The sequence below is a fragment of the Dryobates pubescens genome, chromosome 13 (genome assembly GCF_014839835.1).
Source record: "Dryobates pubescens isolate bDryPub1 chromosome 13, bDryPub1.pri, whole genome shotgun sequence".
Taxonomy (NCBI): domain Eukaryota; kingdom Metazoa; phylum Chordata; class Aves; order Piciformes; family Picidae; genus Dryobates; species Dryobates pubescens.
In genome coordinates, this window is record NC_071624.1 from 26,472,778 (window position 1) to 26,495,334 (window position 22,557).

General features: G+C 54.2%; 3 protein-coding genes across 4 annotated transcripts; 1 reads left to right on the plus strand and 2 right to left on the minus strand.

Moving 5' to 3' along the window:
• Positions 1–5,480: 5,480 nt before the first annotated feature.
• On the plus strand, positions 5,481–6,724 carry LOC104302788 (C-C motif chemokine 4 homolog). 2 transcript variants are annotated; one of them, XM_009903337.2, is made up of 3 exons: positions 5,481–5,550; positions 5,906–6,020; positions 6,637–6,724. In XM_009903337.2, the coding sequence occupies exons 1-3, from the start codon at positions 5,481–5,483 to the stop codon at positions 6,722–6,724; spliced, it is 273 nt and encodes a 90-aa protein (XP_009901639.1). The 2 variants fall into 2 exon arrangements, with proteins under 2 accessions (XP_009901639.1, XP_009901640.1); XM_009903338.2 differs by having other exon boundaries at positions 6,649–6,724.
• Positions 6,725–13,120: 6,396 nt separating this feature from the next.
• Positions 13,121–19,599, minus strand: LOC104302893 (E3 ubiquitin-protein ligase TRIM39). Its single transcript, XM_054166494.1, has 6 exons — positions 19,013–19,599; positions 18,011–18,106; positions 15,399–15,629; positions 15,229–15,251; positions 14,682–14,794; positions 13,121–13,707 (listed from the first exon to the last, which is right to left on the minus strand). Exons 1-6 carry the CDS (start codon positions 19,448–19,450, stop codon positions 13,136–13,138), a joined length of 1,473 nt encoding a protein of 490 aa, XP_054022469.1. The 5' UTR covers positions 19,451–19,599; the 3' UTR covers positions 13,121–13,135.
• Positions 19,600–20,471: 872 nt separating this feature from the next.
• On the minus strand, positions 20,472–21,498 carry LOC104302892 (C-C motif chemokine 5-like). Its single transcript, XM_009903442.1, has 3 exons — positions 21,426–21,498; positions 21,047–21,158; positions 20,472–20,589 (listed from the first exon to the last, which is right to left on the minus strand). Exons 1-3 carry the CDS (start codon positions 21,496–21,498, stop codon positions 20,472–20,474), a joined length of 303 nt encoding a protein of 100 aa, XP_009901744.1.
• Between the last annotated feature and the right edge of the window lie 1,059 nt (positions 21,499–22,557).

Below are 22,557 nucleotides of genomic sequence, written 5' to 3' on the forward strand. Positions count from 1 at the left end.
TGAAGGGCAAAACCCATCTGGGGTGGCAAAAGACCGAGCATCAGAGGGAGCAGGATGGGACCTGTGCCTCAGAGAGACACCACAGAGCATCCTAACCTATCAGCAGGCCCCACACATGGGAAGTGGTTTGCAGCCCTGAAGTGAGAACAAAACAAATGGTGAGGCTGGTAAACATCCACCCATCACCACTGCAACTGGAAAGGTCTCACCTCGCTGTGGGAGTGGGGTTCACAACACCCCGGGGGGTTTCCTACCCCCTGTTAGTGCAGGCACCACCAGCACGCTGCAAAGACAGGGACCCAGCTGGTGCCAGTGGACACAGAGACTTCAAGCAGGTCCAAGACCCCCAGTTGTGGCAACAGCTCTGACCCAAGTTTAAAGGTTAACCTTCAGCCCTCTCCATGGGCAGAGGAGTCACCCAATAAGAATGGAATACGATAGGATAGGACAGGATAGGATGGGATCGGATAGGATAGGATAGGATAGGATAGGATAGGATAGGATAGGATAGGATAGGATAGGATAGGATAGGATAGGATAGAATGGAATGGAATGGAATAGGATAGAATAGAATAGAATAGAACAGAATTAACCAGGTTGGAAGAGGCCTTTGAGATCATCAAGTCCAACCTATCACCCAACACCATCTAATCAACTAAATCATGCAACCAAGCACCCCATCCAGTCTCTTCCTAAACACCTCCAGGGATGGTGACTCTACCACCTCCCTGGGCAGCACATTCCAATGGCCAATCTCTCTTTCTGTAAAGAACTTCTTCCTAACATCCACCCTAAACCTCCCCTGGCACAGCTTGAGACTGTGTCCTCTTGTTCTGGTGCTGGTTGCCTGGAAGAAGAGACCAACCCCCACCTGTCTACAACCTCCCTTCAGGTAGTTGTAGAGGGCAATGAGGTCTCCCCTGAGCCTCCTCTTCTCCAGGCTAAGCAACCCCAGCTCCCTCAGCCTCTCCTCACAGGGCTGTGCTCCAAACCCCTCCCCAGCTTTGTTGCCCTTCTCTGGACCAGCCATTCCCAAAGGCACAGATTCCCTCCAGAGCCAGTTCTGGAGTGTGACATCATTTCCAAGATTCCAACATTTCTCCAGAAATGGAAAGCTTGGTGGGGGGTGACACTTCTGGCCACTGAGGGAAAGTCAGCAGTGCCTGACCTCTGAGCAGGACAGGATGGAGAGCGCCGCGGGCGGAAGCGGAGCTTGACCTAGAGGCGGTTTCTGAACCCAGGACATTTGTGAGTGCTTCCTTTTCTGAGCAAGTCCTGACTTGCTGAAAAGCTGCCAGAAATAGCAACTGACATCAGCCAGACTCTCCATTAAGTCAGGGTTCCCCTTTCATTCAGCACCAAGAAGTTCCCCATTTCTGCTGGCACGAAGTTTATTTTGGGTGTTTGCCTTACTTGGCACTTTCTCCCGGGATTTTCTGGGGGCTTGCAGGAGACCTCTGTCATATCCCTCCATGCAAATGGGTGCAACATCAGCCAGACTGCTGCAGATGGCCCTGCTGACTGCAAACATGGTGGTGAGGACAAGGGTAGACAGCAGGCTGGGTCATGAATCCTGAAACCACATGGGGCCACAGTGGGAGCCCTTCCAGCTCACACCATCCCCTGCTAGAATCACAGAATCCTTTTGGTTGGAAAAGACCTTGAAGTGATCAAATCCAGCCATTCTCTAACTCTAGCAAGGCTGGTGCTAAATCATGGCCCTCAGAACCACATCTCTGCCTCTTTTTAACACCCCCATGGATGGAGATTCAACCACCTCCTCGGGGGGCCTGTTCCAGCGTTTGAGAACCCTCTCAGTGAAGAAGTTCCTTCTAATGTCCAACCCAAGTTTCTTCTAATGTCTCAACCTGCTCTAGTCTGAGGTGTCCCTGCCCATGGCAGGGGGGGTTGGAACTGGCTGATCCTTGAGGTCCCTTCCAACCCTAACAATTCTCTTATTCTATGATTCTAACTCTCCCCTGGGGCAACTTGAGGCCATTTCCTCTCATCCTATCACTTGTTACTAGGGAAAAGACACCAACACCCACCTCACTCCAACCTCCTTTCAGGAAGTTACCTCATTCTCTCCTGAGAAGCTGCAGCCTACTTTGGCCACCCTCCCATGGCCATCTGTCCATCTCAGAGCACCTGTTGGATGAGATGGACCTTGGATGGCACAGAGCTTCTCCTCTTTCTGCAAGGGGGAAGAGCTCTCTTGTCTCATCATGAGTGGGACACAGCGGGGTGAGTAAACAAAACTTTCTTAGGAACGTGTTGCAACACACCCCAGCTCACCACTGATGTGAGCATAGCCCCCAAGCTCTGCTCAGCCTGCAAGGAGCTGGATTTGTCACATTTCTAAGGAAAAAAACAAACAGTCCCTTAGGAAGCCAGCACACTGGTCCTGAGGTCGTGCTGGCTTTCAGCAGCACGAGAAGCAGAAAAGGTTCAGCCCTTCCCCAGCCCCTGCAACTCATTAGCTGGGCTAAGCTGACTCAGCAAAATTAAGGCATTTTTTTTCCCCCCTAATGATTAACTAAAAGCTGGTCTCTGGCAGCCCAACAGAACTTGGCACCTGCTGGCTGGTGAAAGGATGAAGGGATGGAGGTTTTCAGCTGCCTGAAGCAGCCTCCCTGAAAAGGTTTGGCTAATCAGTGCAGGTTTCCAAGCCATTCTCCTGTTCTCAGGGAACTGGGATTTGATCAGAACATTTCTGCACCATAAATGGCATTGCTCCTGCCTGCCCTACCCCCACCCTCTGCCTTGGGAGCAAGGCAGGACCAGACGGCCGTAGGTGGCAGAACCCAAGACATGACCCTATGAATGCTTGAAGGTGCAATCAGAGGGAACAGCTCAGAGGCAAACCACGCTCTTACGTACATCTCCAAGTTGTATTCCCTGAAGCAGCAGGCAGAGGAGCCAAGCCAGCAGTGCTTGCTCAGAGACGAGCTCTGCTCCAGCTGGCGTCCGGCTGCGCACCGGGCTCCCACCTCCCGCCTGGCTGCATACCCTCTCTGTGGAGGCAGGCTCCCTCCTCATCTTCCTGGGATATCTGGGGGACAAGCTAGCTGGGAATTGGGGTGGAAAGCGAGGGCTGAACTGATGTCTGAGTCTGTGAAGTGCCTCTCTCTAAAAACACCATAGAATCATTTCAGTTGGAACTGACCTTCGGATCACAGAGTCCAACCATTCTCGAATTCTACCAAGTCTGGTGCTAAACCAGGTCCCTCAGCCCACCACTGGCTCTTTCAAGCACCTCCAGTGATGGAGACTCAACTGTCTCCCTGAGCAGATTGTTCCAGGGTTTGAAAATCCTTTCAGAGAAGAATTTTCTTCTAATGTCCAACCTACACCTCTCCTGGTGCAACTTGAGGCCATTTCCTCCTGTCCTGTCACTTGTTGCTCACTCACACCTCCTTTCAGGGAGCTGTAGGGAGCCAAAAGGTCTCCCCTTAGGCTCCTTTTCTCCAGGCTAAACAACCCTAGCTCCTTCACCCATTCCTTGTAAGACCTGTTCTCCAGAACAGCAAATGGAAGGATGGAGAAGGGACCACACTGGTCATGGTGTAGCCAGGAAGAGATGATGCTCATCTTGGCGAGAGTCAGGTTTGTTCCATGGGGTAAATCTGTCCTCCCCACACAGGGCAAAGGGCAGGCACATCACCATGGCTCCCATCTCTGGGACTTCCCTGGAGGTGTTCAAGAGGGGATTGGACATGGCACTTGGTGCCATGGTTTAGTCATGAGGTCTGTGGTGACAGGTTGGACTTGATGATCTTTGAGGTCTCTTCCAACCTTGGTGATCCTGTGTGAGTCTCCTGGCCATGTTGTCTTCCTCTCGTCCTGCATGGAGCAGGGAAGTTAACTCGCAAGGGGCTGATTCTATCAGCCGTGGCTGGTGGAGGGCTGTGCACAGCAGGCAGCCTTGGAGCCCTGTGTGGAAAACACCAGGGTATCTACAGAAGGTGTTGGGTCCCCAGCTGGAAGCCTGTAATAGAAACAGAGTGAGTCAGTGCCTCACGCTGCGGTGAGGGTGCAGAGGTGCTGCTGGTGCGGTTGGGTTGCTCCACTCTAGCTTCTAATCCTCCCACTGACCTTCAGGCATCATCTGCCACAACATCAGCACTCAGCACTGTCCTGAAAATAATAAAATGGGGACATTTACCAGAAATGAGTCTGCTTCCCTGGTAAGAAGAGTTAATCCTTCTAGGAACATCCTGTTGCAGCTGAACTGCACACAGCTCTTCCCAGAACATCCATCCTCTCCTTCCCAGGCCTTCCCCCTTCTCCTCAGGGACAGAGAACAGTCTGGTAGACCTCCATGGCACCCTGTGTGTAGGCCTGTGGTGGATTCTTCCCAGTGAACCATCCCTGGTGGCAGCCCTTGCCCAGCCCTTGAAGAGCTATGAGCTCTCCCCCATGCAATATGGTCATTCCTTCTTGTCTCTGGTCATTAGAGTTTTCTCTCTTCTGGGGAGACTGGATACTCTTTTCTTCCTGGACATTCCAGTTTCAGCCCATGCCCTTGTCGCCCAGTCTGCTCCTGTCTTCAAGGACCAGCCAGTTCCAACCTCCTTGCCATGGGCAGGGACAACTCACACTACAGCAGGTTGCTCACAGCCACATCCAGCCTGGCCTTCAAAACCTCCAGGGATGAGGCTTCCATCACCTCCCTGGGCAACCTGTGCCAGGCTCTCACCACCCTCATGGTGAAAATAGGTCATTTAGGGTCATCTTCTAGAATCTGGAGTGCAGCAGACACCTCCAGGAGATAACACTTCATCTTGGCTCTCTCTCCCCTTAAACTGATGAGCAAACCCAAGTGCTTCAGCTTTTGGGAGCCTTATTTCATTCCCACCACTACCTGTACTGTGCCTGCAGCGCTGCCATGGCTGCAGGATGTGCCCTGAGTCCCCTCAAACTATGTGAAGCAAGTCATGGAGACTACTGGTGGTGGCTCCCATCTCCTGCTGCTGGGACAGCACAGGCTGTGCAGATGTGTGAGGGAGACATTCATGGTAGAGGAGACCTCAGCCCTAGCCAGCCTCATCCCATTCATGCCCTTCAGCCCATCTGATCCTGGAAGGATGCACTTCCATCTCCAAGCTACTTGGGCAGGTTGGGTAACAGGGACAGTTGGCAAATGCAGGAACCTCCCCAGGGGAACTTCTTACTAATGGACATGCAAGAAAGAAGCAGAAATAGCAGTGGTGATTGGTTCATATCCTGTGTCACTGGGCAGGCACTGAATGAGGGGGGAGCTTCACCTTCCGGGGCTGAGGCTGCTGTCCTGTTCCACCACGAGACTGCACCACAACCAACCTCTCCTCTGCTGGAAATTCCATCATGCCTACGCAAGCTGTACCATGGAGCTCCTCACCCTATAAACTGAGGAGCTGCTGACTCTCTCAGCAGACAGAGAAGAAGCTTGCAAGCTCTCCTTGCCCACTTCAGCTCCAGCCACCACTTTCTCAGCCGACATGAAGGTCTCTGTGGCTGTCCTCGCTGTTCTCATCGCTGCCTTCTGCTACCAGACCTCTGCTGGACCGAGTAAGTCTGAGCCCTCCCTCTCCTCTCTAAATGGGGACAGAAGAGATGTCGCTGGTGGGACAGGGTCCCTTCTACCAGCCCTTCCACCCTGGCGTCCTTCCCTTGTCAGACCACCCTCTGACAGGTTCTCCAGGGCAGTTGGGGCTCTTCTGCCATGGGAAAGGCACAGTTCAAAGCATGGCACAAGCTTCATCAGTGCCAGCTCAGGGTGAACTCATAGGCAAAGGAAGAAGGAAAAAGACCTCATTATCCTCTGTCTTCCACATTCTCCCAGACCCTCCAGGTCTGTGGTTCCATCTTCCTGCCCTTGCTCCCCATCCTTTATCACTGCTGATGACTGTCTTTGCCTTCACAGTTGGCTCTGACCCCCCTACCTCCTGCTGCTTCAGCTATGTCGCCCGGCAGCTGCCCCGCAGCTTTGTGGTGAAGTACTACGACACCAGCAGCCAGTGCCCAAAGCCAGCTGTTGTGTAAGTCCTCTCCTCCGGGGGGTGGGGGGGGCTCTCCCTCGGGGCTGAGGATTCAGAAAGGGAAAGACCTCTTTTCCAAAGACAAATGTTGGAGACTGGCCCCAGGAAACAAGACAGATGAGGAAGAGGAGGTGCAAGGGTGTCAGGCGGGGATAGGACTAGGGGGAATGGAACAAAACTAGAAGTGGGTAGATTCAGATTGGGTGTTAGGAAGAAGTTCTTCCCCATGAGGGTGGTGAGACACTGGCACAGGTTGCACAGGGAGGTGGTGGAAGCCTCATCCCTGGAGGTTTTTAAGGCCAGGCTGGATGTGGCTGTGAACAACCTGCTCTAGTGTGAGTTGTCCCTGCCAGTGGCAGGGGGGTTGGAACTGGCTGATCCTTGAGGTCCCTTCCAACCCTAACAGTTCTATGATTTATGATTGTCTGTGATGCTCCAAGAGCTCAGCACACAGGGTGCTGCTCCAGCAATTGGCAAGCCCACCGATGGCTGCTTGATACGGCGGGCACTGCACGCTGCATGCCCAGGTCCTGCTCAGGAGGGGCTGGGTCTGGGGCAGGGCTCCTCTCCATGCAGTGGCCTCTCACCAAAACACCTCTCCCTTTGCACCCCACAGGTTTGTGACGAGGAAGGGCCGCGAGGTCTGCGCCAACCCTGAGGAGAGATGGGTCCAGCAGTACGTGAACGACCTGGAGCTGAACTGAGGTCCTGGCACAGACCCTGCCACTCTGCACCCCCCAGCTCCATCTGCAGTGCTTCAGTGCCACTTACAGCTAGCAGAGAAAGTGAAAACGTCCCAGAAGCTGACTTTAGTGTTTTGCTATTTATTGTTTTTTATTGGGGAGGGATCAGGTGTAAATACTCCAGACAAAGAGAATTATTTAATTGATCTCTTTTATTACTTATTTATTTTATCCAAAGACTCATGCTCAGGTTCTGTTTCCTGTATTTAATTAACTGTGGGTTTGCTGCACTATTTAATTTACATTTGAGGAAGAGAAGATTTTTGTGAGACCTTTCTGCATCGACTGAATTCTTTGGGGGGGGGGGGGGGTTTAGGGAGGGGGGTTGTGGGGTTTTTTTGGTGCAATATTTAATTCAGATGTTGAGAAATAAATATTTTTGTAAGAAATTCCTGCCTTTCTGCCTCTATTTCAATTCCTTACAACGACAAGAACTGACATGGTAACAGTGACAGCATGGTTCTTAGTCCCTTTCCTACATTCTCAAGCCCCCCTGCAAGCTTTAGCTACCTGATCGTCCTCTCTTGCGAAACACAAAGAGAAAAGCCACAAAGGAGGAGGTATGAGAAGGATGCATCACCAAATCACTGAATGGTAGGGATTGGAAGGGACCTCTGGAGATCACAGAGTCCCCCTCCCTTGCCAAGGCAGGTTCCCCTAGAGAAGGTCACACAGGAACATGTCCAGGTGGGTTTCGAATGGCTCCAGATCTGGGGACTCCCCCACCTCTCTGGCCAGCTGTCATGGGGTAACATCCATCCTGGAAGCAGGTGGGGAGGGTTTTTGAGTGCTTTTCCCCTCCTTGCAGGGCCTTTTCCCCCTGGGAAACTGAGTCTGCTGCACTCCCCCTCCCTGCCCAGCTAGGGTATAAAAGGGCCTGCAGGGAGGGCAAAGCACCCGCAAGCTCTCCCCACCCTGCTTCCAGGGTGGGCATTAACCCATCACAGCAGCCTGCTCCAGTGCTCCATCATCCTTAAGTGAGAAAAGTTCCTCCTCCTGTTCAGATGCAACTTCTTGTGGTCAAGTTTGTGCCCACCACCCCTTGTCCTGCCACTGGGCACCACTGAAAACACACTGGTGCCATTCTCCTGACAGCCAGCCTTTGAGTACTGATCAGCACTGAGGAGAGCCCCTCAGCCTTCTCTTCTCCAGACTAAAAGCCCCAATTCTCTCAGTCTTTCCTCCCAGGAGAGATGTTCCAGTCCCTCCAGCATCTTTGTAGCCCTTTTCTGTACTCTCTCCAGCAAGTCCTTGTCCTTCTTGACCTGGGGAGCCCAGAACTGGACACAGAAGTGACTTCAGCAGGGCACCCTCACCATGACACCCAGGTAGCTTGGCTCACCCCTCGAAGAAGGTTCCTCATCCCTGCTCATTATGGCTGCTGGCAGATGGTTAAATTCCACCCCTGGCCCCATTTATAGTCACTTAAAAGGTTACCTTCAGGGGCTGAAGTTTCTGATGCTGGCTGTTTCAGGGAGAGCTCGCTGGGAGCTGCAGCTAAAATGGATCAGCTATTCCCAGAGCTGAGGATGGGGTGGGGAGGGGAGGGGGGGGAAATCTGTTTCACTGCAAGGTTTTTAGAACAGTTTCACTAAACTCTCATTTAGCTGGGCCATGAGGCTCAGGCAGATGTGTCCTTACTGAAAAAGTGACTTTTCTCTGTCCCTCCAAAACCTGCCCATCTCTGGGCATGTCCAGGGACATAGTGTCCCCCTGCCAGGTCCCAGTCTGTCCCTGCAAGAAGACATCTCTGCTGCAGCCCTGGGGCTGGGCTCCCACCTGAGCTAAAGGAGATGGAGCCCACATCACTGATGGTGTTTAGGTTGCTCTGATCAGCTCTGGACACACACTGTTGGATGAACAACAAGGGTTTGGGGTCCTCCTGCCTGGACCTCTGGTGCCTGTGGAGCAGTTCAAGGAAAAAGGTTCAGGCTGGAGCTCACCCCAGTGTTTACTACCTGAATTTGGGGGGGCAAACTTCATCAGTGAGACCCAGGGGAGAAGAGCAGGCTCCTGGGGAGGGTTGATGATGAGCAGACATAGGGCAGAGGCTGGGTGGGATCTGTGCAGCAAGAGGAGCTTCAGGTGGGGCTGGAAGGGACCAGGGGGATATGGGGGTGTTTGGGGGAGGAAGGACCACATCAGTTGTGTCAGGAGCCTCAACACTTGGGGAACTGCAGCCCCCAGCTCCTCAGCCCACAGGGCAGCCTGTAGCCCATCAGTCATCTCACTACAGCACTACAGCTGGAAATAGCAACTGAGGAGGAGGAGGAGGAGGAGGAAGGTGAAACAGGGAACTGTGCCAGCAGGACCAGTGCCCCCTTCCCCAAGGTGCTGCTGGGAGGGAGCCCATGTGTGGGAGGTTCAGGTGGACATCACCTTGGTGAAAAAGAGCTGCTCCTGCATTTGAGGCTGGTGGCTTTGGTCACAGCCCTGACTTCCCAGGCACTGTAAGCCTCAGAGCCAGCTCTGGGAGCAGGGCTCATTGTGGCTGTACTAGAAGTGGGAACACCTTGGCTGTTGGGTACCAGCCAGCTCCATATGAGTGCCCAAGCCCAGCAGCTTCCCCCTGAGGACTGAGATTAGTACAAAGTTGAGTGCCCAGAGATGCCCTCATTCAGGGAACACCATGAGAAGGGGAAAGGAGAGGGGAGACCTGCAACAGGTTCATCCCCAGATGACTTCAGCTTCCAGAATCCCTCTTGGATACAAGCACCATCTGTCCCTGTGGCACTGGAAGCAGTCCCACAGCCCTGGGCCTTCTTTTTGAAGGACACACAGTGCAGAGTCGTCTGGGAATCACCATCCAGGCTGTGCACTGTTTGAGCCTGTTGTGAACAACCCCATGAGTCAACCTCCTTAACAACCCAAGTCACATTCAAGCCACCCACAGCAGACACCTACCCTGGGAACCTCAGCTAACTCCTCGCTGCTATTCTGGGTGCCTGCAGGGAGTCCTGAATTGCTCATGTCTTTCTTGATCTTCCACCCACCTAAGTGTGACAGCTCAGAGGAGCCCTCAAAGTGCCTGTGAGGAGCACAGCTTGTTACTCCACTCCCCCGGGCGCCGAGGTGCGAGCGAAGCCTGCACGAGCCAGGCACAGGCAGCCAAGCAGCTTCCAGAGAATCATTCTGGTTGGGAGAGACCTCTCCGGTCACCAAGTCCAACCATCAACCCAACATCACCATGCCCCTTGAACCATGTCCTGAAGTGCCATGTCTGTGTGGCTTTTTAACACCTCCAGGGATGGGGACTCCACTTCCCTGGGCAGCCTGTTCCACTGCCTGACCACTCTGACAGGGAAGAAATTGTTCCTACTACCTGACCTAAACCTCCCCTGGCACAACCTGAGGCCATTTCCTCTCATCCTATCAGTAGTTACTTGGGAGAAGAGACCAACCCCCAGCTCACTCCAACCTCTTTTCATGTAGCTGTAGGGAACCAGAAGGTCTCCCCTCAGCCTCCTCTTCTCCCCAGAAAGAAGCTGGGAGCTGCCTCCAAGCCCTCAAGCAGCATGGGGAACACATCCCTGGCCATCTTCAGAGCCACCTTGTTTTAAAAAGAAGGAGCAGGAGTGTTGGAAGGTGGCCAGGAGCAGGGACAGGCAGTAGCCATGTCACCAAATCTCACCCAAGGATTACTCTGCCCAAAGCAAGGGCTGTGTCTGCCACACAGATGAATGCAGCTCTTCGGGGCTGACCTTGCTGCTGGAGCTGAGTGATGCAAGGAAGCCCTCACAGCTCTTGTTGCCTGGTGCTCATGCACAGGTCTCAGAGGCCAACCATGATGTTCACCCCTCCCAAAAACAGCCTCATGAGGTGCTCAGGGAGCACCCACTGGAGATGGGGCAGGGGAGCAGAGGGCACCAAGCCTGAGGGAGCAGATGAAGAGGAAGGGGAGGCCTCCACCCAAGAGGAGGGTGGCTTACAGGGGGGTTTCTCTGGATTCAGAGCAAGATAAGAGCAACACTGTCAAGGCTTTCAGGATTTGTAAACTACTAAAAGAGAGACTCATCCTGAAAGCAGAGTGTGGTGTTTACTGAGTGCTGTGCAGATAAAAGCAAACATCTGTTATGAAACCCCTGGGAAAGCCTTGCTGTGAGCAAAGCCAACATCAGACCAAGCTGTGCCACCTGGCCATCCCTCATGGCTGAGGGAGGTGATGCAAGCAGGACCTGGTCCTTGCTGGGCAGGATCTGCATGGAGGCCAGAGCCAGGCACTAAATGCACTTCCACAAGGCCAGGGCTAAGCTTGGCTTGTGGTGACTTAAAAAGGAAACCTGCAGATAAGCTTTAGGAGCAGCTTTAGCTTCAGGTCAGCAGGGAACTCTGAAAGCCAGCTCCCAATGCTCCTGGGTTTTTTCTAGCTGCCCACTGCCAACCAGTCTGGGCATCTCAGGGCAGAGCAGTATCTACCCTGAGCAGTTTCTTAGTTGCAAGTGATGCAGAGCCCGTTCTGGGCTCTCTCCTGCCTTCAACCTTTACTCTCCTTCCTGCAAGAGGCAGATTCATAACTTCTAGGAACACTTTGGGTACTGCATCAGGGTGAGTCCACATCCTTTCTGCTCATTCATTTCTTCCCCCTAAATGCAAGACCTCTGAAGTGTTGCACTTCCTCTTGTCTCTCCTGGAAATGCTCTTCACCCTTCCAGCACTGCAGCCAGTGCCACTCATCTGTCACCCCACTATGGCTGGCCTGGGCTGGCTTTCTGGACAGCTTCCATCCCATGACCTTCTCCAGCCTCAGGTTTGGTGGCAATTGGTGTGGTCCCTTCCCAACTGTCCCCCTGTCCTCATCACTCCCCTCCACTGCTGCCTTTGCTTCCAGCCCTCAGTCAAGACCTCAGCATTCCTGTCCTTTCTTCCCTTCTCAGGCTCCATAAATTCCCTGTAAGATCTCAGTGGAGGTCATTGAGCTGTAGAGCACACCAAGACCCATTGCTTTTCTCCTTCCTGGGAAATGACAAAGCTGGGACTGAGTTCTTCCAGCTGGCCTTTTGTTCCCTCTGCCATGCAGCCTCCAAAAGAAAGAGCCTGCAGCTGAGGGGAGGAGACAGGGCCTCCCTGAAATGCCACAAAACTTAGCCAAGAATATCTGATGTTTCAGCTCCAGCTCCATTTTTTTTTCACTGGGAGACTCCTAAAGCACCATAGAGGACATCCCCAGAGAAACTGAGCATTTGAGACGCTGCTTTATCAAATCTCATTTCATTTTAATTGAATTGGTCTTTAAATTAAGCAGCTTTGTTATTTTCATCTGGAGGGCATGCTCCACAGCCTCTCCACCTGGCAGCCCAGGGCTGCTCCCATCACCTCCATCTCCTTTGCCCCCAGGGCAGTGCCTGCTGCGTCCTGGCTCTGTGGACCACATGCACTTTGGTTTAGATGAGCAGGACTGGCTGATGCCACAGCCGAGCTTAAGGACCTGAGACTTTTTCCTCCACAGCAGTACTGGAGAAGGGATGTCCCAGGGGATGGAGAGCCCAGAAGTGACCTTCGGAGCCATCAGCTGAGGATGGGTAATTTTCCTTTCCCTGGGTTTTGCAGTCCCCACAGGGTCCCCACCCTGCAGTGGGCAACACAATGCTTCATATGCTTGGAGATTCCCCACCCACATGGCTTGGGAGGGGACACAGAGGGGCTGGAGCTGTGAGACCTGGAGGCAACGTCCCCACCAGAGGATGAGGGAGAGCAGCCACCACCCACCCTCACACAGATGTCCTCTTGCCTTCACCCCAGCAACACAAGGCTGAAGCGTGGCAAACTACACAGGCAGCTGCCACAAGCGAACCTCCTGCCTGGTGGGTGTGCAGCTTCCTGCAGTGTCCCACTGATGCAAGAGCAGGATCTCCTGAAAAGCTTCTCAAGGCTGGGGAGGACCAGATGCAGCAGCATCCCTTGCCCTCTGAGATGTTGTGGGTTAGTTGGGACTAACGAGCAGGGCTGGGCACACCACAAAACCACACAAGGCTCCCCAAATCAACCCTTTATTGCCCTGTTCCAGTCCGCTTCAGACCAAAAGCAGCACAGTGTGGCAGGCTGGCTGTGAGGCAGGGCAGCAGAGGTCAGTGTGAGCCTGTCTCCATCCGTGGCACAGGGGATTATGGCATGACCCCACTGCCACCTGTCCTTCCCAGCACGAGCATGGCACACGGTGGGTGTCACGCTCCCCCAGTAGCCAGCAGCATGTGGGGATCTGCTCCAGGTGTCCCTGCCCTAGCAGGGTGCTTGGACTGGCTGATCTGCAGAGGTCCCTTCCAACCCCATCACTCTGGGGTACAGTGATTCTGTGGAACCTTCCCATGACGCTCAGCACGGCACACAGAGTTCCCCCAGCACCGCTCGGGCCAGGAGAGCCCGCAGCGGCTGCCGTCACAGCACCACGCAGCCGGTCCCCTGAGTGTCCCTCACCCAGGAGATCACCAAGGGCTCTGCATTTCTGCCCCCCAAAAAGGCACCCAGGAAGAAGAGAGGCCGGAGGTTCCCTGAAAACTTGTCTGTGAAGGTGTAGAGGTGGGAGCGGTCGCTGACGTTGTAGAAGGAGATCTCTCCTGCCTCGTAGTCGAGGAAGATGCCGACGCGCCGGGGCCGGACGCTCAGGCTCAGAGGGGACGCCGGCGCGGTGAGGGCTTCGTAGCCGCCCCCGCTCTGCAGCCGCAGCACCCAGTAGCCGTTGTCGGGGGAGAAGACGACGTTGCCCCTCCGGCTGGCGCTCTCCCGGCACAGCCCCAAGCCCCACTCGGGCTTGTCCCCCACCTGCACCTCCCAGTAGCTGCGGCCCGAGAAGAAGCCCGGGCTGCCCAGCACGGCGGGCGCGCTGCCGAACCGCCGCGGGTTGTCGAAGAAGGAGAGCAGCAGCTTCCTGCTGCCGCGCCGCACGCTCTTGCGGTCCTCCGACAGGATGAGCTCGGGGTGCGCCGTCTCGGGGTCCAGAGTCACATCCACTGGGGAGGGAGAGGGGTGGAAGGGTGAACAGGGCTTCAGGAGCCCAGAATCATAGAATGGTCAGGGTTGGAAGGGACCTCAAGGATCAGCCAGTTCCAACCCCTCTGCCATGGGCAGGGACACCTCACACTACAGCTGGTTGCTCACAGCCACAGACAGCCTGGCCTTAAAAACCTCCAGGGATGAGGCTTCCACCACCTCCCTGGGCAACCTGTGCCAGTGTCTCACCACCCTCATGGGGAAGAACTTCTTCCTCACATCCAATATGAATCTACCCACTTCTACTTTTTCTCCTTCCCCTTAGTCCTACCCTTACCTGACACCCTAAAAAGTCCCTCCCCAGCTTTCTTGTAGCCCCCTTCAGATACTGGAAGGTCACAGTAAAGTCTCCTCAGAGCCTTCTCTTCTCCAGACTGAACAGCCCCAACTCCCTCAGTCTGTTCTCATAGGAGAGGTGCTCCAGCCCTCTGCTCATCCTCATGGCCCTTCTCTGGACATGCTCCAGCACATCCAGATCCTTCCACCTCCTACATGTCTTTGCTTGTGCCCATGGCTCTGCATGGCTCCCAGTGCTGCCTGGCAGCAGAGAAACTCAATCCATCACATCCTGCTAAACCACACCAAAATATTCAGCATCTGGCTGCAGAGCAGGAACAGAACATTGAAGGGAGGGTGGGGAGTGGCTCCACAGCCCTCAGCTTCAGAAGCAGCCAACACTGAAGAGTTCATGGGCAACAGGGAGTCTGAAACTCCTGAGTGACCTCCTAGGCTTCAGGGTAATGTCAGAACCCACCCAAGACCAAAGTGAGGAAGGTCTCTGCACCGCAACACCAGCTTGAACTCATCAGTTCACAAACTGGGACCAGCTGGACAAGGTTTGTTCAAGAAACTTTCCTGTTCCCCAGGGCATGGGTGGAGAAGGGCAACTGGAGCATAAACATACCAGGATCTGGCACAAAAGCAGATCCCTTACCTTTGAACTTCTTCAGCATGTCCCTCATGCACAGGCAGTGCTCTGGGATGCTGTAGTTTTCCTTCAGGGTCACAGACACAGCCTTGGGGGATGGGAAATTTATGCCATCACACCTGAAAGAAGAGCAGTGCCCATGGGCTGTCTCCAGAGCCCACAGCATGGCCTGCTGGTGGGGGGTTCATGTTTTTATCTTGACTGCACAGCTGCATCTCCTCCCTTAAACTCTTTGGCTGTGAAGAGCACTAGGGACAACCACTTGCTTATCAGCAAGGCCGATGGGACCAGGGCAAAACAATTTGGGGAGCAGCACTGCCACTCCCTGGAAGGATGGATCAAAGCCAGCAGGGCAGCATGTCCCTTAGGAGGTGAATCATACAGACTCTTCTTCAGCCCCTGCTGGTTGCAATCTTTCCTTTGTCAGCCCCAGGGAGGACCAAAGCAGATGCCGGCCGGGGAGGACGGGGGTGGCTGGCATGGAGCAGACAAGAATACATCACTTAGTCTGGAGGCAGCCAGGATGGTAGGAGGAAAAAGCACAGGTACTTACATGACCAGGAAGCTTTTCATGTCCTAGCAAGAGAAGATAAAAGAGAAGATAAGAGAAAAATCATCATGGGTGCGGGGCTCTGGAGCCCAGTAGTCACCCTGGCCCCAGCCATCTGCCCAGACAGCAAAGGCATCGGGGCCGAGTTGGCAGGGCTGGTGGCACAGCCTGACCTTGAGCAGCTCCTCAGCTGACTGCTGCATCTTTTCCTTTATCTCCAGGATCAGCTCCTCCAGAAAGGACCTCTGCTCCACCAGAGTGGCCAGGTTTTCATTGATCAGCAACAGGAGTCGCTTCTCCTCCTCCTCCAGCTTCTGCAGCAGCTGCTTCTCCTCGTCAGCCAGCAGCCGATGAAGCTTCCCGAACTCGCTCACAATCCTCTCCCGCTTCTTTTTCACTGTCTCCTGGAGATAAGAAGTTACATGGGGTGAAGTGAGGCATAGGTATCCAGGAAGTCAAGGCAGAGCTGGATTCTCCAGCCTCAGGCTCCGGGAAACCACCTCATTTTTTGCATAAGCACATGTATTTTAGAAAGCAGCCAGAGGCCAACTGCTGTGCCTTCACCTCCCCCCAGCTCCTCCTCAACAGCCTGAGTTTATCAGCAGTAGGACTTTTACCAGGGCATTTCTGCTCAGCATGGTGGAGGTTAGAAGAAACTTCTGGAAATCATCCAGTCCAAGCCCCCTGCTAAAGCAGTGTCACACACAACAGCCTGCCCAGGATCACAGTGCCCAGGTGGGTTTGGAATCTCTCCAGAGAAGGAGACTCCACAGTCTCTCTGTGCTTCAGGGCTCCAGCACCTTCACACCAAACATTTTTTTTCCCTTGTGTTCAGATGGAACCTCCTGGGTTCTAGTCTGTGCCCACTGCCCCTTGTCCTGTCAAGTGGGCACCACTGAAAAGAGTCTGGCCCCATCCTCTTGCCCCCCACCCTTTAGCTCTTGCTGAGCATGGAGAAGATCCCCTTTCAGGCTGCTCTTCTCCAGGCTAAACAGCCTTTTCTCCTCACAGACACATCAAATGTCTCAGAGAGGCACAGGAAGACCTGTGGGGTTTCCAGGCTGCCAGGAGGTGCCATCAGGTGTCCAGGGTAGGCTTTATTAGATGTGGTACAACTCCTCCCTCCAGCTAGATTCAGGTTAACCTTCTGCTGGGGAGGAAACGATCCAAGTCTAGAAAATCCCACAGCATGAGGAAAAGAGGGATCTCTCTCTCCCAGGGCTGGAGAGGGCTGAGCAGGGGGAGCCAGGGGGAGTTCTTCAGGTGTCTCTCCCTACAACCAGTAATAGGCAGGGGCTGACAGTGCTTTAGAACTGGGTATTAGGAAGAAGCTCTTTAAGGGTGCTGGAACACTGGAACAAGTTGCCAAGGGAGGTGGTGGAGGCCCCATCTCTGGAGACATTTAAGGTCAGGCTTGATGGGGCTGTGAGCAACCTGATCCAGTTGGGGATGTCCCTGCTCAGTGCAGGGGGGTTGGAATAGATGACCTTCACAGGTCCTTTGCAAACCAAACCACTCTGTGATTCTGTGGTTTTGTCTGAGCCCTAAATATTGGCACCAGGGTAAGACAGTGAGGTCAGCAGAGACCATGACACCTCCGAACACAGAGGATAAACAAAAGGAAACTGAACTCTTTCTGTCCTAGCACATGATTTCTTGGACCTGAGTCACTAAGGCTTGATAAGCCAGGATGGTCACAGCCTCTTTTTCCACACCATTCTCAAGGGACCTTTTTTTCCTTTTAACTAAAGGAGCTCAAGCAGCTGCCAGGAGGAAGCCAGAGGCGGCTGAGACGCGGCCCCAGAGCCCTGACTCAGGAGGGTGGGGGGGACAGTGACAGGGCTCTTTCACAGCCCCAACCCCAAAGGGGATGGTGGGCATAGAGGGGCACCCCAAAACCCCACCGCCCACTCGGCTAGGTTGTGGTGGGCAGGCAGGGGAGCAGAGGAAATGACATAGGGAGTGCAGAGAAACTTGTTTGCCGTGCCAAGGCTGATTCATCATCCAGCTCAGGGCTGGATAACTTGCTCCAGAAGTTTCATTTCCCTTTCTGCAGTTACTTTTGCTTTCCAGTTTCCACCTCAGAAGGACATGAAAAGCAGCTCTTTTGCTGATGTCATATCTTCCCAGGACTGCTGGAAGTTGGGCAGAGGTGCCAGAATTAAGCTTTTCTGTTGCTGTGGGTTTCGTTTGGGTTTTGTTTTTTAATAAAGACACTTCCAGTCCCTAGTGCTGTGCAGCAGAGCTCCCTGGGTGGCTCACAACTCAGACATGTGCTGTAAACCAAAAGGCAAACAACTTACACAGGAGGAGAAAGTTCTTTGCTGGGAGGGTGCTGGAGCCCTGGAGCAGGCTGCCCAGAGAGGTTGTGGAGTCTCCTCCTCTGGAGACTTTCAAAAGCCACCATCCTGTGCAGTCTGATCTAGGTGAACCTGCTCTAGCAAGGGGGGTGGACTATGTGATCTCTAGAGGTCCCTTCCAACCCCCACCATGTTGGGATTCTGTGATAACAAAAGTTCAGGGTTGGTTTACCTGGCACACAAACCCTCCACTTTCAGGGGGAGGGTGACCTGCTGTGCTTTGCAAAGCTTTCCTTTGCAACCCTGTTTAATGTTTATTATAGAGCCTCACGCAGTTGCTGAGCCTGGTTTCCAGCACTCCACAACAGCAGGACAAGGGGGCAAATTCCATCTTGAGGGCTTTGCCCCAATTCACAGCCCCAGATCAGATCACAATTGCTGGTCTCTCTGAAGCTCATGCTTTAAGAATTAAGCCAGGCACCTGCCTTGCACTCCTGGGTTTTCATCTTTTCTGTTGATTCACGCTTCTTCACGTCCTCTACTTCCTTCAAAAGATGCCCCAGGGATTTATGGAGTTTGACCTGAAAAGACAAAACCCAGGCTCAGCTCTCCCCAGTAGCACCCACTGAACACAACAGTTCAGCCCTGGGATGGTGGGTGCCAGCAGGCAGCCAGGGGACAGTGACCATGCAATGCCAGGCAGTGCCAGCCCTGGCATCCAAACCCAGCAGCTGTGCTCTTCACTCCACTCCCAGCATTAACCCTCTGGATGCCCCTTGGGTTTTCCTTGTATTTTTCCCACTCATTTAGCTTTTGGAGATCACAGTGACTGCTCCCCACAGTGCCAGGGCGTGGGGCAGCCTTCAGCGTGCTGCTGGGAGCATTGCTGGGACGTGGGGTTTGGGTGCACTGAGGAGAAAAGTCCCCAGGGCAGGACCAACCCTCCACTTCTCCAGGGGAAGAAGCCTTGAGGTTGCCTCCATGCACCTGGATGGACAGGGCTGAGCCTGAGTGCCTCCACAATTTGGGAGCCAGTGAGTCCAGCCTCATCCCTGCAAACAGAGCAGCTGGGTGGGCCTCTGTCACCCCCTCCTCCGCTCTCCTGGCAAGGCCTTTGGGGCACTGGGAGAGGGGCAATAGCGCCATAGAATTGTTAGGGTTGGAAGGGACCTCAAGGCTCAGCCAGTTCCAAACCCCCTGCCATGGGCAGGGACACCTCACACAGGTTGCTCAGATCCACATCCAGCCTGACCTGGCTTCCACCACCTCCCTGGGCAACCTGTGCCAGTGCCTTGCCATCCTCATGGGGAAGAACTTCTTCCTAACATCCAAACTGAATCTACCCACTTCTAGTTTGGTTCCATTCCCCCCAGTCCTATCACCACCTGACACCCTACAAGAACAGGCTCCTGGCAGCCACTCCGCTGGTGCCAGCATGCCCAGGGCACACCGGGCACAGACCCCTCCCGCACCCCAATCTGCCCTACCTTGTAGACCTGCACAGCCTCCTCGACGGGGTAGACGGTGTGCGAGCGGTGGTGCAGGGACTCCCGGCACACCACGCAGATTGCCTTCCCGTCCTGCTCGCAGAAGAGCTTGAGGCGCTCGCCGTGCTGGGCGCAGAGCGGCGGCCCCGTGCCCGGCTCCCGCTGCGGGCCGGTGCCCAGGCTCAGCTGCTGGATGCTCTCCACCATGTTGGCCAGCTGCCGGTTGGGTCGCAGGCCGCTGCGGTGGCAGGAGGCTCGGCACTGCGGGCAGGAGAAGGGCCCGTCGGCCCACAGCCCCTTGTCCTGGCAGTGCTGGACGATGCAGCCCCGGCAGAAGTTGTGGCCGCAGTCGATGCTGACCGGCTCCTTCATACACTCCAGGCAGATGGGGCAGATGGCCTCCTCCTGCAGCCGCTCCAGGGCATCCGCCAGGGCCATGCTGGGCTCCCTGACCAGCTGCTCTCACCGGCAGCCTCTGTCCCCCGGGGGTCGATCGGCACAGGCAAGCTCGCAGGCAGACAGAGCTGTGGTAGCCTCACTTCAGGGCAACAGCAGCGGTGCCATGAAAGCCAGGACAGAAGCCAGGGGAGAAGCCAGGGGAGAAGACAGGGCAGAAGCCAGTGCAAAAGCCTTAGAAGCCAGGAGAGAAACCATAAGAAAAGCCAGGGGAGAAGCCGACCTCAGTGCCGTGCCTGTGCTGCACGGAAGCCCTGTGTGCCAGCTGGGGGAGGAGCAGGCAGGACAGCTGCAGCCAGCCCTAAAGGCTGTGCCTTCCTCGGAACAGAAAGCAAAACCCTGCTGGGAGAGCAGGACAAATTAGGAAGCGCCAGAAATAATCGGTGCCCGTAGATAACTGCGGGCACTGCGGGGGGCAGAGTCCGAGTCGCCTCTGGTGTTTGCGGAGCTGAGCAGCCCATGGTTGGAGGGGCAGCCCCAGCCTCGGCTGCCCACCGCCTGCTGACACCGGCCGAGCCTGGTGTCCCCACACTGTCGTTCATCCTGAAACACCCCCTGCAAGCTTGGGTACCACCTGGGGCAGGGCTCAAGCACAGCCTGGCAGACAAGGGGTGCAAGAGCCCCGCCAGGAGTGGGCAGGATGAGCACTGCTCCCTTGTGCTGCATAAAGGGGCTGGGGGGCGTCTCAGACCCACCCCAGCACCCCACAGACCCATCTAGTGCCAGCTTGGACCCCTTCCAACCTCCCACAACCTCCACGAAACATCCTGAGAGCCAGTGGGAAGAAGCTGTAGGTTTTGTTCCTTTTTATTACACAAAATAACTTCACCACAACCCATACAAATCAGAATGAAAAACTGCACTGGAAATGTCAAATAAATTACAAATGCTTTTGCATATAACTTAAATAAATGAGCTAAACACTGTGTTAAACAGTCTGCCAAATTCACAGGCAACAAGGAAAAAAGGGATGTGTCTTGGAGGTGCCCATGAGAGAAGGTCTTCACGGAGGTGATGGTTGCTCAGCCACTGCCTGCTTCCTCTTTAGCTGATTCACAATGTTCTGGACCCACTCTTCATGGGGGTTGCTACAGACCATCTTGTGTGAAACTGTGGTAAATCTGCAGGAGGAAATCCAGTTATTGGAAAGGGAGAGGGTGAAGGGACCAGCTGTTCCCTGCCACTGGTGAACCCCACCAAACCAGGTATCTCTATAGCTGCAGAACAACCCCAAGGAAATACAGGGTCAGCGCTGGTTTAATGGCATTACAGGTGTCTTGCTCTCTACTACTTAAGCCATTCTCTCCCAGCATGTCTGATCCAGCTGCAATACCATTCTGCCTGGGTCCTGCTCTCTAGAGACAGGAGAGGTGACCAGCAGGAGCTCTTTTGGCTCAAATCTGACTGGCATATACAGGAACTGGTTGCCTGGGATGTGAAATCAGCCTATAAGGTGTTTAGAGGCTGTACTAACACATCAGAACTGAGCCTGGTGTCTTCCCTTGCAAGGATGGAGTGAGATGTGGGGGTTTCTGGCATTGCTATCCTTCAATGGAGCAGGGCAGAAGATGTACTCACATCACAGCTGGCTGTGGGCAGTGGCTGCCTGTGTAGTCATATCTCACTGCTCGTTTTGCAGGTAGTGGCTTGGTGAGGTAGCTGGGGCAGCAGGGACCAGTGTTGACAGACACTGAAAGAGAAATGTTCTGATTAAACCACACCAGGAAAAGCACCAGTGGGGAGAAGCAGGGTCAGAAGATAAGAAGGTTCCCAGTGGAAGAGGTGCTGCCCCCACTGAGGGCACCCACCAAAGCCATCCTTCCCTCATGAAGTCAAAGAACAGCAGGATGCATTCCTCTTCCAGGCAGATGCTTGGAAGGGAGAGCTGTCAAGCATTACTAGACCTTTTATAGCAGAAAGAGGAGAGAGCTCCCTGGAGAGGAGAGCTTGGACTCACTTGGAGATGAGGAGACCTGGTAGCAGAGGACAGCCACAAAAAGCACAGCAAAGGCAGCTGTGGAGGTCTTCATGGTCCTGTTGAGTGGAGATAAACAGCAGAGTTGGGCTAGACTGCTGCAGAGTGTCCCTTGCTGTGCTTGATGTGGGATCCCTGTGTTCAGCACATTTTATAGAGGGTCAGAGTCAGTGAGGGCTCAAACGTGCCGGAAATGTTGCTGTAAGACATGACACAATGGAAGAAGTGCTGTGTCAGGGCTGCCACACAGCCCTGGGGGGGAAGTGGCCAGAGCCCCAAGGAAAGCAGTGCCCTGACGTGGCATATTATATGATGCTATGATACCACAAAATGCTAGTGGAAAGGATATGACCTCTCTTTTCCTTTCCCCTAGCAAAAAGATTCTCTAGAGACCCTAGAAAGACCTCTTCAGAAGATGAGTAGCTGGACCTCTTGCCCAGAAGTCACATGATGGCAATGGAGAGCAACCATGGCTGGCACCTACTTGGGTTCCTCAGAATCTCTAAATCACAGCCAAACTGGGGCCACTGCACTTCTCCCACAGCAGCTGGAGCAGGGATGGGGTGCTTGGTGCCATGTGTTAGTTGATTAGATGCTGTTGGGTGATAGGTTGGACTCGATGACCTCAAAGGTCTCTTCCAACCTGATCTATTCTATTCTGTTCTGTTCTATTCTATTCTATTCTATTCTGTTTCTATACTTTCTAGTCTATTCTACCATGTGCAGCCAGTCATTGGGGTGGATGTGCTGCCTGAGACAAGAGACGTGACAGCTTGAGGTGCCCAAGATACCAAACCAAGACTGACAGCCCCGCCTGAGGCAACAGACGGCAGATTGAGGCTGGGGGTGCTAGGAACAGGCTTGGAGATGGGTCTGACCGAGTGGCAGACCGGGAACCACACGGAGAGATGAGGTTGAGATCAGCCTGAGCTGAGATGATCATGATGCACCGGAGACCTGCTAACCTAGATGCCATCAATGTCTACCACGCTCATTCCCTTGCTCCTGCCACTTCCCCCGGCGTGTCCAGGCCCAACATTTGCACACATTCCCCACTCGGATCAATCTCAGCATCCCTGTTACACATCTCCACACACAGGGACCAGAATAAAAC

Coding starts and splice junctions, on each gene's coding strand:
- LOC104302788 (XM_009903337.2), top strand. CDS start 5,481: ATGAAGGTCTCTGTGGCTGTCCTCGCTGTTCTCATCGCTGCCTTCTGC. Junction 5,551..5,905: donor CCAGACCTCTGCTGGACCGA/GTAAGTCTGAGC, acceptor TTGCCTTCACAG/TTGGCTCTGACCCCCCTACC. Junction 6,021..6,636: donor TGCCCAAAGCCAGCTGTTGT/GTAAGTCCTCTC, acceptor TGCACCCCACAG/GTTTGTGACGAGGAAGGGCC.
- LOC104302893 (XM_054166494.1), bottom strand. CDS start 19,450: ATGGCCCTGGCGGATGCCCTGGAGCGGCTGCAGGAGGAGGCCATCTGC. Junction 15,630..18,010: donor TGAAAACCCAGGAGTGCAAG/GCAGGTGCCTGG, acceptor TCTTATCTCCAG/GAGACAGTGAAAAAGAAGCG. Junction 15,252..15,398: donor CAGCTGAGGAGCTGCTCAAG/GTCAGGCTGTGC, acceptor TTCTCTTGCTAG/GACATGAAAAGCTTCCTGGT.
- LOC104302892 (XM_009903442.1), bottom strand. CDS start 21,498: ATGAAGACCTCCACAGCTGCCTTTGCTGTGCTTTTTGTGGCTGTCCTC. Junction 21,159..21,425: donor CCAGGTCTCCTCATCTCCAA/GTGAGTCCAAGC, acceptor TTTCTCTTTCAG/TGTCTGTCAACACTGGTCCC. Junction 20,590..21,046: donor TGCCCACAGCCAGCTGTGAT/GTGAGTACATCT, acceptor TTCCTCCTGCAG/ATTTACCACAGTTTCACACA.